Source organism: Dermacentor variabilis, chromosome 1, assembly GCF_050947875.1.
Source record: "Dermacentor variabilis isolate Ectoservices chromosome 1, ASM5094787v1, whole genome shotgun sequence".
Lineage (NCBI taxonomy): Eukaryota > Metazoa > Arthropoda > Arachnida > Ixodida > Ixodidae > Dermacentor > Dermacentor variabilis.
In genome coordinates this window covers 151,903,756-151,923,684 of record NC_134568.1, presented here as the reverse complement: position 1 = coordinate 151,923,684, position 19,929 = coordinate 151,903,756, and the positions used below count along the sequence as shown (strand labels likewise).

The window sequence follows — 19,929 nt, the reverse complement described above, 5'->3', positions numbered from 1 at the left end:
TAGTATTGAAAGGTCAAAGAATTTAGTAGAAAAAAAAGATTGAATCGTCGCGACGGCACATCACAGTTCCCGTAGGCGTCGAAGTCTCTACAATGAAATTATTTTTGAACAGCTCTGATAGCGCCCACGCAACAAAATGGTTGCTTGTATACTGTCAAATGCTCATATTCTGCGGCCTAAAGCTCATGGCACGGTGCGAAAACGCGCGCGCGGAGAAAGCGAAACAGTGCGCGGACAAGCATGCAGACGCGCAGTCGGTCGCTGCGAATCTGCGCGATCGCTTGATTGAGGCTTCATTCTATTACGCTCCATTTAGTTATACAAACACTATAAGAACATATTTCAGATAGTTTGCTCTCAGCGTTTACCTACCTTTCACGCAAGAAGCCGGTTCGGGAGACTCCATCGCGGCGACCGCGCGCAGTGGCGTTCACTGTACGTATTCGGTAAAGAGATAGCGTCTGTAAACGATTGTGTGCTTTCAGTTTGCCCAAGATTATTATTTAGACAGTAAGAAACTTCTCTCGTTTCGAAAGTACTTACAGAAATGTCCGGGAGAGCTCGCGCGTGGTGTTTTCAGTGAGCACTGACAGCAAAACCTATGAGGAGCGCGCCACGTGATCCCTCATACTACGCCAGCGAGGCGCTTCCGATAGATGGCGACTCCGTAACTCCTCGCCGCCAATAGTCACAAGAGTCGAGGAAGAACTTGGCAAATGGTAAAGAGTGGGGATATAGCGAGCTTCAAAGTGTAATAACGACAGAAATACGGAAAGAGAACAATATGTTCGTTGCAAAGGAAAAAAGAAACCGAAAAGCTGGTGAAACAGGGAGATACGAGAAGCAATCGCCGAACGACAGAAAGCATCCCGAAAGCATAGGCATGCAAAAAAAAAAAATAAGCGCAGTTGCCGCAGGATGAAGTAGCCAGTAAATGGGAAATAGACCGGGCGAAAAAATCTATGGTTCAAATACTGGTTCAAGCAAAGATAAAAGGTGAAAGTGGACGTCGGTTGTCAGAAATATTTGAGAAAAAGGAGGCCGCACCTAGAATATTTTGGAACCACATGAAATGATTAAACAGGAAGTCAACAACAATACATCAACATATCCTAGACGAAGATGGAAACAAACTGGAAAGGGAAGCGGAATTAAATTACATCCGAAAAATAACAGTCGAATCTTTCCGAAGCAATGACGAGGTTGTAGTTGAAGAAAAAAAGAGCATGAAAGAGAACCAGATGGAAAAGGAGCTGGGCCTGACAAATTTCAACTGGAAGAAAACCGAAGAGAAAATTCTACAGCCGCAGGGCCAGACGAGATTCCCGCTAGGCTGATTAATGAAATAGGCCCCAAAAGCAAGAAAGCTCTTTTGAATGCAGCGAAAAATACTTATGACATAGACGAACACGAGACAGTTGGCGACAAAGTAAAATGCACTTACTTTATAAAGGTAAAGGGAATAAAGATAGAACTCACTCGTATAGACCGTTGAACATTACTTCGGTAATAATATGCAGGTTAGCAATGTAGGCAATCAAATTAAAGCTGCAAGCATAGACAGATAATAATGGCATTTTGGGAGAACTTCGGAAGGGCTTTAGAATAGGTAGGTGTCTGGATGATAACTTATTTGTCCTTACTCAGTGTATTGAAATTTCCATAGCAAAAAGCAGACCGTTAAATGTGACCTTTTTAGACATCACAGGAGCGTATGACAACGTAGACCGCAATATTTTGTGGGATATTCTGGAAGGGGAACACTTAGGCTACGATTGTCTACAGCTTTTGAGAGAGGTTTATTTTGAAAATTATCTTGCGTTGAATGGAAAGGGATGAGGAGTGAGGAGAAAGTTGATATCAACTGAAACAGGGGCGCCCTTTATCCCCACTGCTGTTTATGATGTACAAGGTGAGGATGATGAGGGTGCTAGAATGAAGTTATGTCGTGTTTAATCTCTCATACAAACGGGCGGGTACAGTAGTAGACCAGCAGCTTCCAGGTTTATTTTATGCGGACGGCATTGTGTTGCTAGCTAACAAGCAAATTGATTTGCAACGTCTGGCTAATATCTGTGGACAGGAAGGTAAGAATTTAGGTTTGAAATTTAGCGTTAGAAAATCAGGTGTTATGGTATTCAATGAAAACAGTCAACAGACAGTGTCAATTTAGAAGGCCAGGAAATACCTTGCGTGGAAGAACACATATACATTGTTAAATGGATAGACGAAGACAATAGATATATGCAAACACATATGAAGAAACAATAACAGTAAAGAGGAAGAGAAGTGCGGCCAGAATGATACGCAGAGCGATATGGTGATACAATAGGTACGACTACTCCAGGGTATGTGGAAATGTGTAATGGTTCCAGGACGTACACTTCGAAATGCGGTTGTTTGCTTGAAACCAGGGTTACGATCAGGACTTAACCAACGGTCAGTGGGACGCCTTGCATTGGGCGCTCACGGGAAGACTACAATTGAAGCTGTGCAGGGTGATACATGGACTAGACAAGTTTTGAAGTGAGGGAAGCTCACAGTTAAAATGATTATGAAGGACGACTGAGGAATATGGCAGAAAGTAAATGGGCTAGGAGAGTGTTGAGGTATTTGTACAGGAAAAACATTGATTCACAGTGGAGGAAAAGAACTAGGAAGCTTACCAGCAATTATGCGGCCTGTTGGGTGAGCAACACAACGACGAAGAACGTCAAGCGGAAAGTCAGTGAGGGTGAAATAATCTCATGGGTGGCGGCACTTGAAAAGAAACCTGCCATGAGCAACTACTTAAGAGGAAAAAACGAGATCTGGAAAGAAACAATTTATGATAACTCAAAGGGAAGCTCATTACTTTTCGAAGTGACATCAGGATGCTTTAGAATACGCACCTATATATAAAGCGAGATATAAGAAGGAAGAAGCATGTGCTTGCTGCGGTGAAGGTAGGGAAACAATGGAGTATGTCTTATTAGACTGTGAAAATATCTGCCCAGCGGTCGATTATGCACCGCTGTTCTCTTTATAACTCTTGGGTGCAGCGAGTGCAAGAGGTATGTAAAAAAGAAGCGATTGGAAGATTGGTGGAAGTAGGTAAACGGCAAAAAAATGGAGACGTACAAGAACAAAGTTCACAGTAGGGGGTCAGAAAGTTTAATTATGGGAATCTATCGGTGGTTTTTTTTTAACTTAGGCAGGACAATGAAGAGTATAATAGCAAGAACTTCGTGGCGCAGCTCACCGTGTCGCTTCAAAGAGAACGATCATAACATTCATCCATTTATTCTTACATCATCTAGAGCCATCTAGCGACGCAAATGCGAATAAAAATAAGTGGGCCGTCTACGACGATTGGCTGATCGGCCACTCAGTTAGGCTGTCGGTTTGTACCTTGTTGGCTGTTTCAGCCTATTTGCTTAGGAAATATTTGGCAAATATGCGATAGTGTAAAAATTGGCAAGTCACTGTTTCGTATAATTTTTCTTAATCGTCTGTCGCCTGCAGAAGGGATGCTACTAGTGGACGTAAGCTGTCTACTGAAAGGGTACTGTTCTTAATGAATGTAAGTTAAACTTTGCAGTTTGCTCGCAACAGCCCTTAAATTATTGAATTGCAGCAGATATGTAGCGCAACTAAGCATATGCCGACAATGAAAGACCCGCAAGTATGTAACCGTTAGGGATCATTTGTCGGCACTTGGCGTGGACCACTCGTTTGACGCCTCCACACTGCTCTATTTCGGCGCCTGTCAAAATATTAACACACAGTAGTGTATGTATACATACGTACTGCTTACTTCCTATGATGTGCACACGCTTTGAAATGTCTATGCCGCTAGAAATGTGCAACGCACAAGGAGCGCGTTAACCAGGTGGGAGTTCCGATGACGCGTTCGCGTCAATTTATTCTATAGTGCTTCGCGTCTGATTTCGCTCGCCACTTGCACGAGCTGTTTGCTTTGCCCGGCGCCCGCAAAACGCAGTATTAGCATCATATAAAAGTGTGCTTATGCTAGCGTGTTGTGACACGGTACGTTCATTTTCCAAGTCAAAAGATGTTTGCGTGTGGATTTTAGTGTCAATAGGCCTTGATGATCGGAAAGCATAATTTTTGGCTGTCGACGTTGTTTTCTGGCACGACAACTAATATTTCTCGTGTTCTGTAAATGAAACTCTGATGGTTAACGATAAGCCTTCTGCCTTCGCATTGATAAACGCAAAGAGCATTGCACGTTATGCTTAAGACTCTTTGCCGTGTATAGTTAAGGTGATCAATTGCAATAACTTGCGCCGAAACCGCAAGAGGAACAGCTAATGTTGGAGTGCATCATCCGGTCATTACGTGTATTACCCGGCAAAAACTTGAATCTGCATTTAATTTACAGCTTTCATTTAGTACTGCTCTGTAAAAAAAAAAAAAAAAAGATAGAGAGAGAGAGACTAGCATAGGGCATGTTTAATGTACTCTGGTAAGCACATTTCAAAGCCTGCGCTAGGGAGAGCCCTATTAGTCATTTCTCCACAGCACTGATCAATGTTCTGTATATCTATTAATAAATTTGAGGATGTATTTCACTAAGTTTCATTAGTGTATAGGGTTTTTGGAACAGTATGACTTAGATCACTTTCTGGTACAGATTTAATGATTCGTGAGCGCTAGACGACAACAAAACATTGCCTTAGTCTCCTTCATGTGTATATTGCAGTTGGAGAAGATACATATCGAAATTGTACGGAAACAAAGTTCGTATTCTTCATATGCTGGCATTCTTCATTTTGTTTATATATTACTATGAAAAAAAAAAACAACTTTCATCATTGCTGTCATTTTTTTCCCCCCAAATGTTAAGTGTTCCTTGCTCTGTGGCTTTTATCTTTTGTACTAAATCTTATATTTTGTAGAACACTTAATCTTTTGATGTGAGGTATTGGGTTCCACGTCACCAGTGCACACTCCAGCATTCAACATAGTGTTGTATCTACTGTGTTGTTTCTGTGTACATGTGTTTGTAGCAACTGTTTCTGAAGAGTTTCAGAGCTTGTCAAATATCCATATTTTTTAAATAGAATTACAGAATGGAATATGGAATGCATGCAAATATGTAAGCTCTATCTTACTCTGCCATTTTTTTTAATCCATTGCAAGATCTTTTTGTAATGATCATTAATTTTCTTCTTGATTACGTAACAATGTGAAGCTACTTGCTGTGAAACATACTGTGAATGTCTGGCAAAATTACTGTTCTTGGAGGGTGCCAACTTATTGCCAGCACAACTGGCTAATGGTCATGTTAAGCATCCTGCTAGTGATAGACTCCTTACAGTGGGGCTTTTTATGTTATTGGTTTCCCACACAACAGAGTCACATTTTATAAGTTACCTTGGGGTGGATTTTGTGTATTGCATTTCCTTCACTGAGGGTAGTAAAGAAAGTGCTGATTGTTCAGGGGGCTGGGGCTGGCATTCGGATATTAAATACACAAGAGGCACACAGTTGTGTACTGACAAGTGTAACGCTGTAACCACAACTACTGCTTTTGTAGTCTTACCCGCCGTGGTTGCTCAGTGGCTATGGTGTTGGGCTGCTGAGCACGAGGTCGCGGGATCGAATCCCGGCCACGGCGGCCGCATTTCGATGGGGGCGAAATGCGAAAACACCCGTGTGCTTAGATTTAGGTGCACGTTAAAGAACCCCAGGTGGTCAAAATTTCCGGAGTCCTCCACTACGGCGTGCCTCATAATCAGAAAGTGGTTTTGGCACGTAAAACCCCAAATATTATTAATTTTGTAGTCTTCCTGCATTGCCTCATTTAACGGTTCCACCTAAGTCACAAGGAACTGAAACGGCTGAACTTGTGGTAATAATCAAGGCAGTTCCTTACATTTTTTTTCAGCTTTCTCGAGTTCAGACAGTATTAATCGAGGCAAAATCAGCACTGCAAGTTCTTGCATGTGTGATGGAAGATAGCCGTTATAGACTTTTTGCTCAGTCACATTGCACTGCCTAGCTGAATGGAAAGGGCAGCACATAATGCATCAATGGAGCCTTGTGCATTGCTGTCCGCATGGCGGGGAACTTGCTGACACCAAAGCAAATAGTTCCCTTGATGCAGTGCAAGTGCTCATGATTCCCTTTTCTGTACCAGACATTTATTGGCTTCTCTGCAGTGTTATACTGGAACTGGCAAAAAGACACAGGCCTATCTAAATAATCCTTACAGGCACTTCTAGAGACTAGACCCGAAGCTGTTATTGATGCAAAAGCATCAAATGGCCCATTGGGCAAAAAGCTGGCGCCTGTAGCAGCGAAACGTCGCCTAAATTCCCATTGGCTGTGACGCCACATCGCATGCGTGCCTTGACGGAGCAGAGCAGGCGAAAGGGAACACTTGCTACCAGGTGTTGCGCAAGGGGAGAGGGCATCGCTGCAAAGCCAGGCCACCCTTACTCTGGGAGGCATCCACGCCTTCCTTGTCTGCGCACGCTCTCGCCTGTGTTAGAACTTTACCCGCCGTGGTTGCTCAATGGCTATGGTGTTGGGCTGCTGAGCAAGAGTTCGCGGGATCGAATCCCAGCCACGGTGGCTGCATTTCGATGGGGGCAAAATGCGAAAACACCCGTGTACTTAGATTTAGGTGCACATTAAAGAACCCCAGGTGGTCGAAATTTCCGGAGTCCTCCACTACGGCGTGCCTCATAATCAAAGTGGTTTTGGCACATGAAACCCCATAATTTAATTTTAAATTTTAGTGTCAGAACTTCACCTAGGTAATTGCTATACAGAAATTAATGTATAAAAAGCAATACATTTGAAAGGAAAAACGTTGGCGGTAGTGAGTTTTGAACCTACGATCCTAGCCAAGTGCCTTGCTTACTGGGCTAAACCAGCACCAGATAGCAGGCCTGTGCCCTCTGCTTTATGACATCATGCTACTTGGACCAAAATTTCCTTTGCCAAGCCCGGCGTGGCGGAAATGGTGACGTTAAAATAACTGTGGCTTACTCAGAAGCATCCCCATTATATTCTATGGCAGTTGGGCAAGGCAGCATCACGTCACAGATCAAAGTGCACCAGCCTTGTGCTATCTAGGAGGCATTGGCCAAGCGTCTCAGCGCGCTCGCTTGCTTGCGACGAGTTCATAACTCGGACTGCTCAGCGGCATTCAATTGGACATTAATGCTTTTGCATTCACAACTCATAAGAAGTGCTTAGGTGTCCCCGGATTTTTTAGGCTACCGCCCAACAGCGAGTGCAGCAGTGTCAATCCCTTGCACAGTTTGAGGCTGGAAGTGGTGTTTTCACGACTTCATGTGATGCACACTCTTTCCATATTGTGATATATATCATGTACCGGAATCTGTAGAGTATATGCCATGTCAACTGAATATTGGTAAGTGCAGTTCCAAGACGGGACAAAAGAAAGACACAGAAACACAGGACTGTCTTCCTTTTGTCCCGTCTTGGAACTGCGCTTACTAGTATTCAGTTGTTAAGCATGAACCAACTAGCTCAGCAACAAATTTTAATGTATGCTATGTGTTTACCTTAAATATATACACAATCTACAGATGCTGCCCCACTATTCTTGCCTGTCTTGAGAAACAGCTCTTATCAGAGCAAGTTATTCTGGGTTCTTGATGAAACTTTAAACTTAATCTTCAATTGATTTGAGCCTCACTTAATTTCTTAAAGGGCCCCTCAGCAGGCTGCATTGGAAGTTTTGGTTATACACTGGAAGTTTGAAAGGACCGTTTAGGGAGTGTATTACTGCAGTAATTTCTCAATTTGCTCATTATTAGAAGATATAAAAGGAATCCAAATGTTGTGTTGCCATGCTGCCAGGAGGCACGCTTCACTGCCAACTTAAACACTCTGTTTTTACCAACTAGCATTCACAAGCAACATTCCTTCCCTGCCTTCTCCTATATCAGAGCCGCGAGACTGTGTCACGTTTATGTCACAATCTCCTTTTTTTTTCCCTCTATTTTTTCTCTGCACAGCACACTTTTAGGGGTGGTTTTTCACGTTTTGCATTGGATGATTTACCGAAGTAGCATGCCGTAATTGCTGATATTACAGGCAGTGCATGGGACGTAGAGGCGTATATGCATGTAGCCTTCATTCTCAGGTGTGAAACGGAGCTCCCTTGAAAGGAAAGGTGCGTGGAGGTTGGTGTGACGTAAGTCTATTCCAATCTGTTTTTATTTCCAAATCAGCTATTGGTCCTCTGTGATAGGCCAGATAGCTAGACAAAAGAAAGGACAAGGCACACGGTAGTGCATGCATGAGTCCAACCTGTATGGGTGGGCGCCCCAGTATTATGGGCAGAGCCCGAAACATTTTAACCTATCACGGAGGTCTAATGGCTGATTTAGAATAAAAACAAATTCGAATAGTTTAATGTCATGCCGGCCGGGCATTGCTGCTTTCGTGCTGTGGAGCACTTTGGTACTTTGCAGGCATGATCGTCAATGCATGATCTATGTGCCGTGCTTATCTGTTTACATTGCCCAAACATACTGAAGGCCCCTTTAAAGAGCACAGGCTTGGATTTTTATCGACACAGTCATGAGCTTTGTCTCTGCACTCACTAACAACAATCATGCATCTCTTTCCCTTCCTCCAGAACAGAGTAGCTGGCTAGAGGAATCCATCTCAGGCTGACCTCTCTACCCTTTCTTATTGATAATTTTTGTATCTCTTTGTATATTATGTTACATTTCCTTGTGCCATCTGCCTTTGCCTTCATTTGATGCTGCTCTTAGCGATGAGCTGTTTTCCATCTAGTGTACCTTTACAGTTTTCATCTGTTGATGCCTTGCATTTGTGAACTTTAACACTAAGCATTCTGTGCACTTTGTGTTTTTGTGATCTGCTTTATATGTTAGAACTTTGCCCTTATGAATTCTTGTGCAATCGTTTATTGTTATTGATGACAACTGCATATAATTTTTAGTGAAATGGGCACTTTGGATATTTACATGCCACATTCTTCTTAGATTTATAACCGTTGAAGCTGTCATTGACCCTTGCATACATGCTGATCTTCATGTACAGGAAAAGCTATTCTTGTATTAGCATAACAAAAGCACGGTATATTTATTTATTTATTTTCAATACTGCCAGTCCCATCAGGGACCATAGCGAGTGGGCATACAAAAATGAAATACATGGTAATAAAAGTTCATGTACAAATTTCGTGTCAATAAGCCAAACAAGAAACACAAATGAACAAGGTAACAATACATATAAAAAACAAAGAAATATAGATATCAAATGTCCAGTAGACATGCGCAACAATACTGCGAATACATCATGAAAAGGATAGCAAATGGGAACAAAAATACCAGTAAACACCTTCACGATAATCAGCAAATCTTACAAGAGTTGAAAAGCATATTATGTGAATAAGACTGTGTTATTGATTACTAGATGTGGATTCTAACCGTGATGTGAACTGAAATAATGAGTCTGCAGAAATGACTGAAAGGTTGAGGTGATTCCATTCCCTTATCATGAGGGGGAAATAAGAGTACATGAATGTGTCATTATGGCATGAATATTCTGTTATAACGTGTACATGTTTATGTCTCGATGATCGTGACTGTGAAAAACATGTATTTTGTTAGGTCTATATCATAATAGTTGTGAATCAAGTTACATAAAAATTTGAGCCATGCTTGTTTCACTCTCGGTGATAGTGTCGCTAAACCCGAAATAGCCGTAAGGTTAGTGGTGTTCATAAGTGGCGTAAATTGCTCGTTAGTTGACCCACTTTGTTGTATTAAGTGCATCACGTGGTTTGTATGTGCTGCTGTATCAGAAATCAACATACTTAAGAATAGCAATGGGTTAGGAATGACTGGATTGTTGCCAGAGACAGTGAGATATCGCAAGATGCTGGGGAAGTGTCGGCTATCATTGAATTATTTTGTCAACTGTCTAGCCTTCAGCCATTTATTATGCATGGTCTTGAGCTTCTTTGAAATAGGCCTGGCCACAGTTTGCTTTTTTTTTTTTTTCTTCAGAATTTCGAGCTGAAGTACACTGTTCCATGCCTTGATGGGCACATGCTACTCAAGTAAGAGCAAGTCAGCCTCACAGCCGTACTCCTCTGCTCCCATGTCGGCATCCTCTTCTCAGGATAGTGCGCTACGTCTACCACGAGCCACTCCTTACACAAGGGGAACTGTCGCACCAATAGATACATCAGAGGTGAACTTCAGACGTTGTATTCCTCCCCCTACTAAATACCGTGCCAACCCTTCTCAATCTGGAAATCTGCAAGGCAAAGCCAATGTCACAGTGACAACAGACTTTGCAGACAGGAGCAGGAGAGCTGTGACTGACAATGCTGATGTGAACAACCCTAGCTTCAATAACAACTTTGAGGATGGAAGCTCATCCCAAGATTTCACTAACTTTAAAAAGGATGTTGTCGATACTGGTGCATATAATGTAACAGACAGCTGCTCATTGCGGGTTAAGACAGAGGGGGCCAAGGTGTCTTCTGAGAACTCGGAACAGATGCGCATTCAATATGGCGCCACCAAAATCCCAACCAAGATTACAGCACACCTGAGTGGGCTCCCCAAGCCTCAGGTTGCTGTTGTGACAACCAGAGTTCCACCTGTGCCGCAGAGGGCTACAAGTGAGAAGTTACATGCAACAGCTCGAACGTCCAACCAACCAGTGGGAGAGGCTGCTGCTGCAGAAAAGCGGACTGGTTGCCAGCACCGGGTGTCGCCGGATAAGGAAAGCATTTCAGACAGGAGCCACAGCGGAGACAGCGGTAGCACCGACTACGACTCTGGTCTGGGCCACTCTCTGAGTGACCCACCTGCTGGCAGTGAGAATGGCGGGAAGGCCCAGAGCAGCAGCACGACGCTACAAGTGGAGTCGTCGCCTGTTCTAAAGGAGGCCGTGGGTGTAGGAAAAGAGTTCGACTCAGCTGTACTGCCCACAACGCTCCCTGTTGGAGCACAACTGACTACAGTTGATGGAACTGCCTCCAAGATGGGTGTGTATGACCAGCCGGACTCCTACGCAGCATACCGGGGAATCCTGTCTTATCGGCGCATCACTCCAATAAAGAAGTATTCAGAGACTCCTCAATGGAAGCGGTCTGTTGAACCAAAGATCACAAAAGGCTTCAGCAGCCCCACTCGGGCTGTCATCGCCAAGGGAATACTGACCAAGGGAGCCAAGGCAGCAAAGGATTGCTCACCAGAGCAGAAGAGAGAGGGAGTTGCAAAAGGACCATCAATGCTGTCAGCTCCACTCAGCCCCCCAAACAAGGAAGAGAAGAGTGGTGGGTTTCTCAGCCCCACATCAGATGGCTTCCTAATCGATGATGACATCTCTGATCAGCCTGGTCTGATTGCTCTCGAGCGGTCTAGAGGAAGAGGGGCACCATCAGTCAAGAAGTCCATCTTTGAACTGCATGCTCTACAGTCATTCAGTGGGCGACAGACTAAAGTTGACCGAACATTGGATGACCTCCATCCCTTATGTTCTGATGCTGGATCGTCTTGTTCAAGCCTGGGTTCCGATGACCTTATGCTGGACTTTGAAACTCCATGCAAGGATTCCCCAGAAATGTGAGTAGTCTGCTTGTTTTGCTTGATGTACTAAACTTCTGTGTGCTCGATATGCTACTTCAAACCTGAGGATGCTATAGGTCTTGTCCCGTTTCAGTTCACCACACAATGGCATCGAGCTCATATTTCACGAAATTTTTTGGAGATATCTTTTGATGTGAAAGCATCAAATGACCCATTGAATGAAAAAGCTGGCATCTGTCATTGGGAAAAGCGAAAAATGGCACCGAAGTTCCTATTGACTGCGATGACACGTCATGAGCGTGCCTTGACGTAGCATAGTGGGTGAAAGGGAATACCTGCTGCTGTGGTAGTGTGCCACGTGTTGCGTGAGGAGAGAGGGCACCGCCACGAATCAGTGACGAATCAAAGTGCACTGGCCTTATGCGATCTAGGAGGCATTGCCCAAGCATCTTAATGCGCTTACTTGCCCACGAGGAGTTCGTAACTTGAAGGACTGCTCAGCAGCGTTCAATTTAACATTAATGCTTTCGCATTTACAACTCATAGGAAGTGCTAAGGTGTCGTTGGATTTTTTTAAACCTGTGCCATTTGGGCACTCTGACAATACAGCACATTTATAATAGGAAATTTTGGCATATAGTAAACCATCATTATAACTAAGTATTTTACTATATATTTTTATCCCTGAACGTCTTGTGTTAAAATGTGCTTGGGCCTTGTTTGGGATTGTTTGAAATGTGATGGGGGTGTGAGCATCACCAAAGTACCTGTTATTGCGGTTTAGGTGGCACAGAACTAAAATTTTTCTCTGTGCTGATAAAGACTTTGGGAGATTCTTTGTATGCTGTAAATACAAATTTCTCCAATTGATGAGCCATTAAAAAAGGTAGAGAAGCTGGCAAAACCTTTTTCTTCACAACTGTGCTATGCAGCAGTAAAAGGAGTAGTACTGATGGTCTGGGAGTCTTTAGCTGATCTTAAAAGGGACACGAAAAGAAAGCGTGCCTTGACGTAGCATAGTGGGTGAAAGGGAATACCTGCTGCTGTGGTAGTGTGCCACGTGTTGCGTGAGGAGAAAAATTATTGAAGTGTAAGTAAACTACCCTTCTGCAGTACCAAAAGAAAATAATCTGGGAAAGGAGGCTTGATAAACCAGAAAAGAAACAAGAAAGAAAGACTGGTGGCGACGTTGCCTCGGAAGTTTCTGCTCCAGCTTGCCGGGGGGTTATGGATTTTTACTGCATCTACTCAGACCTAGTTAAATGGGCAAAGATGGACTGCATTGTATTCTAAAGAAACCAAAGAATGAACATGGCAAATTTTGGGAACTTTCATTCCGCCACAAGGCATGAGTACAAAAAATACTTGAAATTCTGTGATGCCATACTGATGTAGCGGCGCTAGGGTTTTGACATGAAATTCAAGAAATGGAAGTTTGACCTGCATTTTTTCTTCTAATAATCAACCAATTAACATGATATTAACGAAAATAGTTTTTAAAGAATACATTTTTTATCAGCCTAAACTGATTTAGTTCTTCCCTTTAGGGTCCCTTTAAAATATTTCATAACTACTGTAGTGAATATGAGAAAAATAGGCTTTAAATAGTGCAGTAATTCTTTAAACTCATTAATATGCAAAATAAGCAATTCATTCAGTGAAATCAAATAATCTGATTATACTTATTCACTGATATTCGAATAGTATAATTTATGATTAAAATTGTATGCTAATACAAGTACAAGCTTTAAATATCGGATTTGAATGTTGAATGTTCTTTGTTCTAAAATAAATGCAGGAAAAAGAAACTTAGAGATGCGGCATAAAAAAATTTATTTTAGTACACATAATACAGAATTGTGATGAAATTGGTAACCTATAATCAAGCAAAAAGTGCAGGGCCACAACAGTTCCTGGTTGTTCTATTTTCGTACTCTCGCAGCTCTCCTGAATTTCTTGCAACATTGACGAATTTGGGCTCGTTCTACGATTTTACGAATGTTGCATCAAGGTTCACGAAAAATTCTGTTCACGAAAAAGTTTTGCTTGTTGGTCCCCGACCATACCCTCGAAAGTGTGATGATGATGAAAGGACACCAGAGGGGTACCTGCCTTGAGCAACTTTATTCAGACAGCTTTCTATGGCCGACAATGTTGCTGTAAAAGTAACTGATCACAAGCAATGTTGTGTTGCTTGTCAGTCTCTGCTGACCTAAGTTTGCTGCTGCTTGTGTGCTGTGTCGAAAGTGTGTGCTGCATCTGTTAAGATGTGTATATATCCCAAAAAAGGAGTTCACTCAGGGCAGGCTTTAAAAACAATGCATGCTGTGAAGTCGTGCCCATGGGAAATTTATGAATTTTAAGTTTACCCATGGATTGGCAGGTATGCATTTTCATTGTGGGCAGCCTCCTGTGTTCATAGTATTCTGGTATATTCAGGCATAATCAAATATTTGACAGTTTTAAATTTCTCAAATCTAGTACTTTAAGTGGAATTGGAAGCATTTATTATGTAATTTTGAAGGTTCACACAACTGAATCTTGCTTGGGAAGTATAAGACTGTATGTATCATGTGTGGCAATTTTTTTTTGTCTTGCCATTACTTGACTCTTTATCTACAAATAGAAGTCTTTAAATCTTTACAGGTTTCGCATACAATTTACTTTGCAGATACTTTGTTTTTCTGTTGCACTCTTAGATCCTGGGGGGTCTTGTGCATGTGTGTATTGCAGTACATCCAGTCCTGCTATCAAATATGCTGGAACACAGCTGAGAAGAGTGGCACGCCCATCTGTTGCTTCACAAGCAGAAAAGAGGAACTCGTGGGACAGTAATCACTCAGAGTAAGATATCATTTCTATAATATTACTTCTTGATCCAGGAAGTGGTCAGTGTGCTAGCATGCAACATATTTATTATTTTTTTCTTGAAGAAGATAGAACTGTTGTTTTTGACAGTGATCACAGGTAACATCTTTTATTATGGAGCATAATGTAAGAAATAAGTGCCACTTTTTGTGCATAATATAAAAGCTCGTAGTGTATATAAAATGTCTATTCTGAGATTGCACACTGAGGATACACTTGATAACTATAGCCGCAACATAAGGTGGCTGCAAATATACACTATTCGCTTCTTTGGTTGTCATGGCTGGTACAGTTGTAACAACTATGGCTTAAGAGACTTACACCATCTTCAAAGTAGTTTTGCACTGTATGTAAAATGGCATATTTGTATATAATCTTCTGTCTTGAGTGGAGATATGTTAATTGTATCTGCGATTGTGTTAGAAATAAAGGCATGAAATGACAGAGCTAAAACTGAGTAAAGACAATGAAATATTTCATTTTTTGTAATTTATATCCTTTGTGATGAAGTGACATCCTTAGTCACATCTTGACAAAGGGGGACAAGGAATGCGGGGCCTCCTTTGCTGCCTCCATCTGAAAAGAATGTGTGCTGTAAATACTGGAGACTCGAGCATTCAGCCGACCACTTCCTTTGCAGTGAAGGGGCCGCCTTGCGTCGAGCTTCTGACTCGCTTGCATCTCGGTGGCCTCTGAAAACGCCATCCAGTGCTACAGCAGCTGAAGCACGTCCGCGCACTGTCAGCTTGCCACTGCGTCCTCCTCGTCAGGTGGTGATGCAAGAGTGTGATGATGGTGGTGTGAAGTTAGACTCATCTTCATACCGGTCAGTGTGCCAGGACCTCAATGGACTCAAGACTATGCTCCTCAAGCTGCGCCGCATACTACAGGATGTGAGTGTTTTTTGCATTTCAGACATAGGCCACGAGGTCACCTGGTATTGTAGGTGGTAAAGAGAAAGTAAATCTTGCAAAAAAGATAACTTCGGTTCATATTACAGCGGAGTTGTTATACGCTAGGTTCTTTTGGTTTGTGGGAGTAGACAAAAAGGATGGCGGCCACCCCAGAGCTAAGAGAGCTGAAGCTTAAAGCAAAAGCATATCGTTGGCTATGTCCCAGCTGTGTTTAATCATGGAAGGTGTCAAAACATATTGTGATACAAAAAATATTGTAATAAAAAAAGTAAAACCAGGATAGACACTATTTAGTATGGATTGCAATGTTACATCACGGGCTCTATGCAATGGTTAGGCTGTGTGCGGTGAGGACTGTGGAAGAACAATGCACCTATGAAGAACACAGTCGTGAACAGAAGCGGGAATGTGCGTGGCGGGACGGCGGGCGGCACGTAATACGGACGAAGATCGTGCCACAAATGCCAAGTGTATGCACCTTTGGTTGCATCACCCGAGTCCACTCCCATCGTAACTGCAGGTGATTTCAACATAGACATCTCTTGGCCAGATGGAAAGGAGTTCGTGGCATTCTCTTGGAAATGTAACATTTAATGTTACACAAGCATCAATGTGCCCACGATGCATCATCGGTCATATATACACCTCACATTGGCCAAGAACCTTTCCAGTGTCGCCACAGAGCCACTGGCCATATATCATAGCAATCATAAAGCAATAGTCTCCTTAGTGATCAAATAATAAATTCAAGAAAGCAAACAAAAGAAGGCTAAAAATAAAAAAAAAGCATTCAGTAGGCAATGTAATAAAACAACAAAAAATCGTAAAAAAATGAAATTCATTGTGGTATGTATCTTTTATTTTCAGTCAACATATTTATCAACATATTTATCACCATATATACAGCTCCACTGGCCATCCACCTTCACAGAGTGGAATGGCTCTGAATTTTTTTCTCTCAATCTCTGTGCGACTAATTTCAATAGCCTTTTGGGCTTAAATTGAGAAGTATACTGAAAAAAATTTTTTAAAAAAAAGAAGCAAGCTAGTGAAGTCTGTTAAAGCCAGTCACAACATTTAGTTTTAATGATTAATACATTATTATACAAAGATGCAAATAATTCTCATTCACAAATGTATGCATTGTGCATCAGTGGCAGCAAATATCACCTCATTGATGGAACTCAGAAGGGTATTTTGCCAGTGTTTGCTTCTCCAGTGGTGTTTACCAGATCTATTTTGGCAAACTCAAAGGAAGCAAATGAAACTTCAGGTGCTAGTTATTATTTGACTTGGAAGGGCAGCCCTCCATACTGCATTGTTGGGAAATATTCACAGTTGAGCACCTAGGCCAATAATCTCTCCCCATCATATTATGTGAAGTTTCTTTAAATTGCGTAGTCTTGTGTATGTACCTGGTGGGTACATTACTGCTACTGCTAGATTGGCCCATCTTGTTCCATACAATGAGGCCATATTTGACATCTCGCTGAATACATCAGGTCTGATACTTCATCTCTGAGACTTGCTGCATGTACATCACAAATGTAGTGAACTCAACTATTGCAGCAGTAAAAGAAGTTATAAAAATGGCCCAAGTGGGTCATTTATTATTTGTCTTTGTCTTGGAAGAGATTCAGGGCCATGGAGGTGTCTATGCTTTTTGGCACTCTCTGGAATAGCTTTCCGCACAAAAGGCTGGAGGAGCCACTGATCACTTTGAGAATGATTGCAAAAGTTCCAAGAACGTGCCTCAAAGACGCTGCTAAATGCAAAGCCACATTGGAAGGCATTAAGTGTGCGGGAACAACTGGTACACACCTCCACTGTAGTGGATAAGGCAAGATTAGTTTGTCTGCAAGTATCTGTTAACTGACAGTGCTAGTTCATCAGCTTTGCAAACTGCTCTCAGGACTGTTTTGTTTTTGAGGGAAAATGAGTTGCAAATAATCTGTTGTACGAGGGTAATTTCTAGTAATTGGAACTTTTGACTGTAAACTAACTGCAGTTCATTAATTAATTAATTCATTCACTTACACTTAAAGGGCCCCTCACCAGGTCTGGCTATCTTGAACTGACAAGTGCAGTGCATACAGTGTGTGGAAACGATCGTGTCTGCTAAGTATTACATCCCTACGCACTTTGGAAAGAGCTTAAATTTTAAACCAAATGCTGTTTGCACTTCTCCTCGCGGGCACTGTGTTCCCAGCCAGACAGCAGAGGTCAATCGCGCAAGTGCGTCTATGTGCATGGTAGTGCTGTGATGTCACTCATAGTGACATGCAACTTCGAGAATTATTCTAGGCTGCATCAGTTATTTCTTTAATCTCTTTCCTCAGCAGATGAATTAAAGTTTAGAGAAATAATAAAACATAAAAACTGAATGTCCATGTGTTTTTGCTTTACTTCCTACTGTAGCAAGAGAGATGTACTTCCGTTTCATCTGCTTGTTCCCAAATCATTCAGTTGCACCCGCAGAGAACGAAACTGTCATTTTCTACCGTGTTCCAACGCCGTGATCATGCTTTTTTATAGTCGTGCCTGCCTCAGTGCTCGGGATTGCTCGTGATATTGCTAATCAGGTGTTCTTGTGCAGAGCATGCAAAATTGTCTGCTGTGCTAAACTGTGACATATTTGTCACGCGATTCTCTGGCTCCGGTATGAGAGGACACAGCGAGGGAATTTCGCTTGTGGAGGCTAGATGGGATAAGTGGAGAGAGTGTCTATGTTGGTGATGACGCTCGCCTCCTGAAATCATGTGTTCGTGGCACTTCAAATATTTCTGTCTCTACTATTAATTAATTTGAAAAAATTCTTGTGGTAGAATACTCCTTAGAGGGCACATTACAACTTCAAGCATATCACCTTGAATTAGCTCTGTGGGCCGGTGAGGGGCCCTTTAGTGGTCCCATGTGGGACATTTATTACATAAGGGGGGAGCAAATACAAAGCTATATTTGCAAAATTAGAAGCACAAGACAATAAGGCAAAAAAGTTACAGGTATGACAACAGACACCGAGCAAAAGAGAATAATAATAATGAACAACATAATATGTAAATGTATTATTTCATAGCAACACTATGGTCTACCCTGTGGACAAGTAGTACATAACTGTAATTCACAATTTAAACTATAAATTGAGCTATATTAACAGCAAAGAAAAACTCACTGCACATTAACACTTGTAATTATTAGTCTCTAGTTCTTTAAATTATCAGGTATTGCACAGAATGTTGTCTAGGAGTCCGTTCCATTTTCCAGTGGCAGCAGGTAGCAGTGATTAATTAAAGGCTACAGTTTTGCTGAATACGCATTGAACAGATGAGGAGTTAAGCAGCTGCCTAGAGGTATGTAATGGAGGGAAAAAATAATATTATGCAGGCTGGGAAAGTTGTAATATAAGTTGTGAAACAGAATTGTAATGTGTACATGTGCAATGATCTGGTACCCACACCAGGGTGTCTACCAATCGGGAAAACCGGGAATTCTCGGGGATTTTGAGTAGTCTGGAAAAACTCAGGGAAAACTCAGGGAATTTGTGCCTCTATCAGAAAAAATTAGCGGTAATTTTGTTGAAAGGGTCGAAAGTCGTGGTAATGATGGCTCGAGTAATAGATAGGAATCGTAATAAATCGTCTTTGACGCCCTGTCGTCGGCTGGAGGAGTTTCCAGTGTGCAGTCAATGACCGACTTTCTGGATGCCCGATAATTTGGACGGCTTCCCGGCACCACCACTTACCCCATATAGTCAATGTATCGGAACGTCTGAAATTTCGGACGCAAGAACCCTTCGCCGTCCGATTTTCCGGACTTTTTGCCGTGACCGCAGGTCCGAAACGGCATTAATCAAAGCCACCACCGCTGCCGTTTTGATTACCTCGCCGCCTCGAACCGGTGCTCTCGCATGCAGTTCCGCTGGCAGCCGTAGTCAGCACTGCGGCAACGCTAGACACTAGCTGCTTCGACGTTAGCTATTAAGCTTCTTGCCGTTGGGTGCCGTATTTTTCGTTGAAAGAATTCGCTGCTGTCAGCAATGGCACCAACTGCGCCTTTGTGGTCCTCGCAATTGGCTTCAAAGCTCGGAAAGCACGGCGCGTTGGATAACGCCGGTTCCTGAAAGTCAGCTTCGCCTCAGTACAGGTATGTTACGTGGTGAAGCATACGCAAACGTATTGCGGTGAAGCATTACAAGCGTTGGAAGGGGTATTGTCATGGGTCACAATACGTGTGCCTTAATTATACACGCGTGCATCCGGGATCTCCTGTTACAGTACGAGCACCCATATGCCTAATACGTGTACCGACAGGCCTTCAGGGCGTTTTCGAATGTGCATGTTGCGGTTTCAGCCCTTAAGAGCAGTAAATGACATGCATTTATTTTTTCCATCTGGCCGATTTTCGGATGTTTTCGTGGCCCCTAGGGAGTACGAAAAATCGGACGTGGACTCTGTAACTGACCAAGAAGATACTTATACGGTTCGTGGGGTGTGCGAGTGGCGGAAGGAGGACAAGAACAGAAAGAACCTATGCAATGAAGAATGAACGGGAAAGGAAGCGTGCTGCTGCCATTTTGAAGGAGC

The 19,929-nt window shown here is 42.5% G+C and overlaps 1 protein-coding gene across 12 annotated transcripts in view; it reads left to right on the top strand.

Moving 5' to 3' along the window:
* The first annotated feature begins 3,331 nt into the window (after positions 1–3,331).
* Positions 3,332–19,929, top strand: part of LOC142586544 (uncharacterized) — a 135,316-nt gene continuing 118,718 nt past the window's right edge. For 10 of the 12 annotated variants that reach the window (XM_075697667.1, XM_075697665.1, XM_075697664.1 and 7 more), the window contains exons 1-4: positions 3,332–3,562; positions 10,029–11,600; positions 14,298–14,408; positions 15,073–15,325. In XM_075697667.1, the coding sequence (XP_075553782.1) occupies positions 10,063–11,600; positions 14,298–14,408; positions 15,073–15,325 (1,902 nt within the window). In that variant the 5' untranslated portion in view covers positions 3,332–3,562; positions 10,029–10,062. Of the gene's footprint in view, positions 3,563–3,719; positions 3,872–8,079; positions 8,159–10,028; positions 11,601–14,297; positions 14,409–15,072; positions 15,326–19,929 lie in introns of those variants that run through there. The other 2 variants (XM_075697662.1, XM_075697663.1) reach the window with 2 other exon arrangements.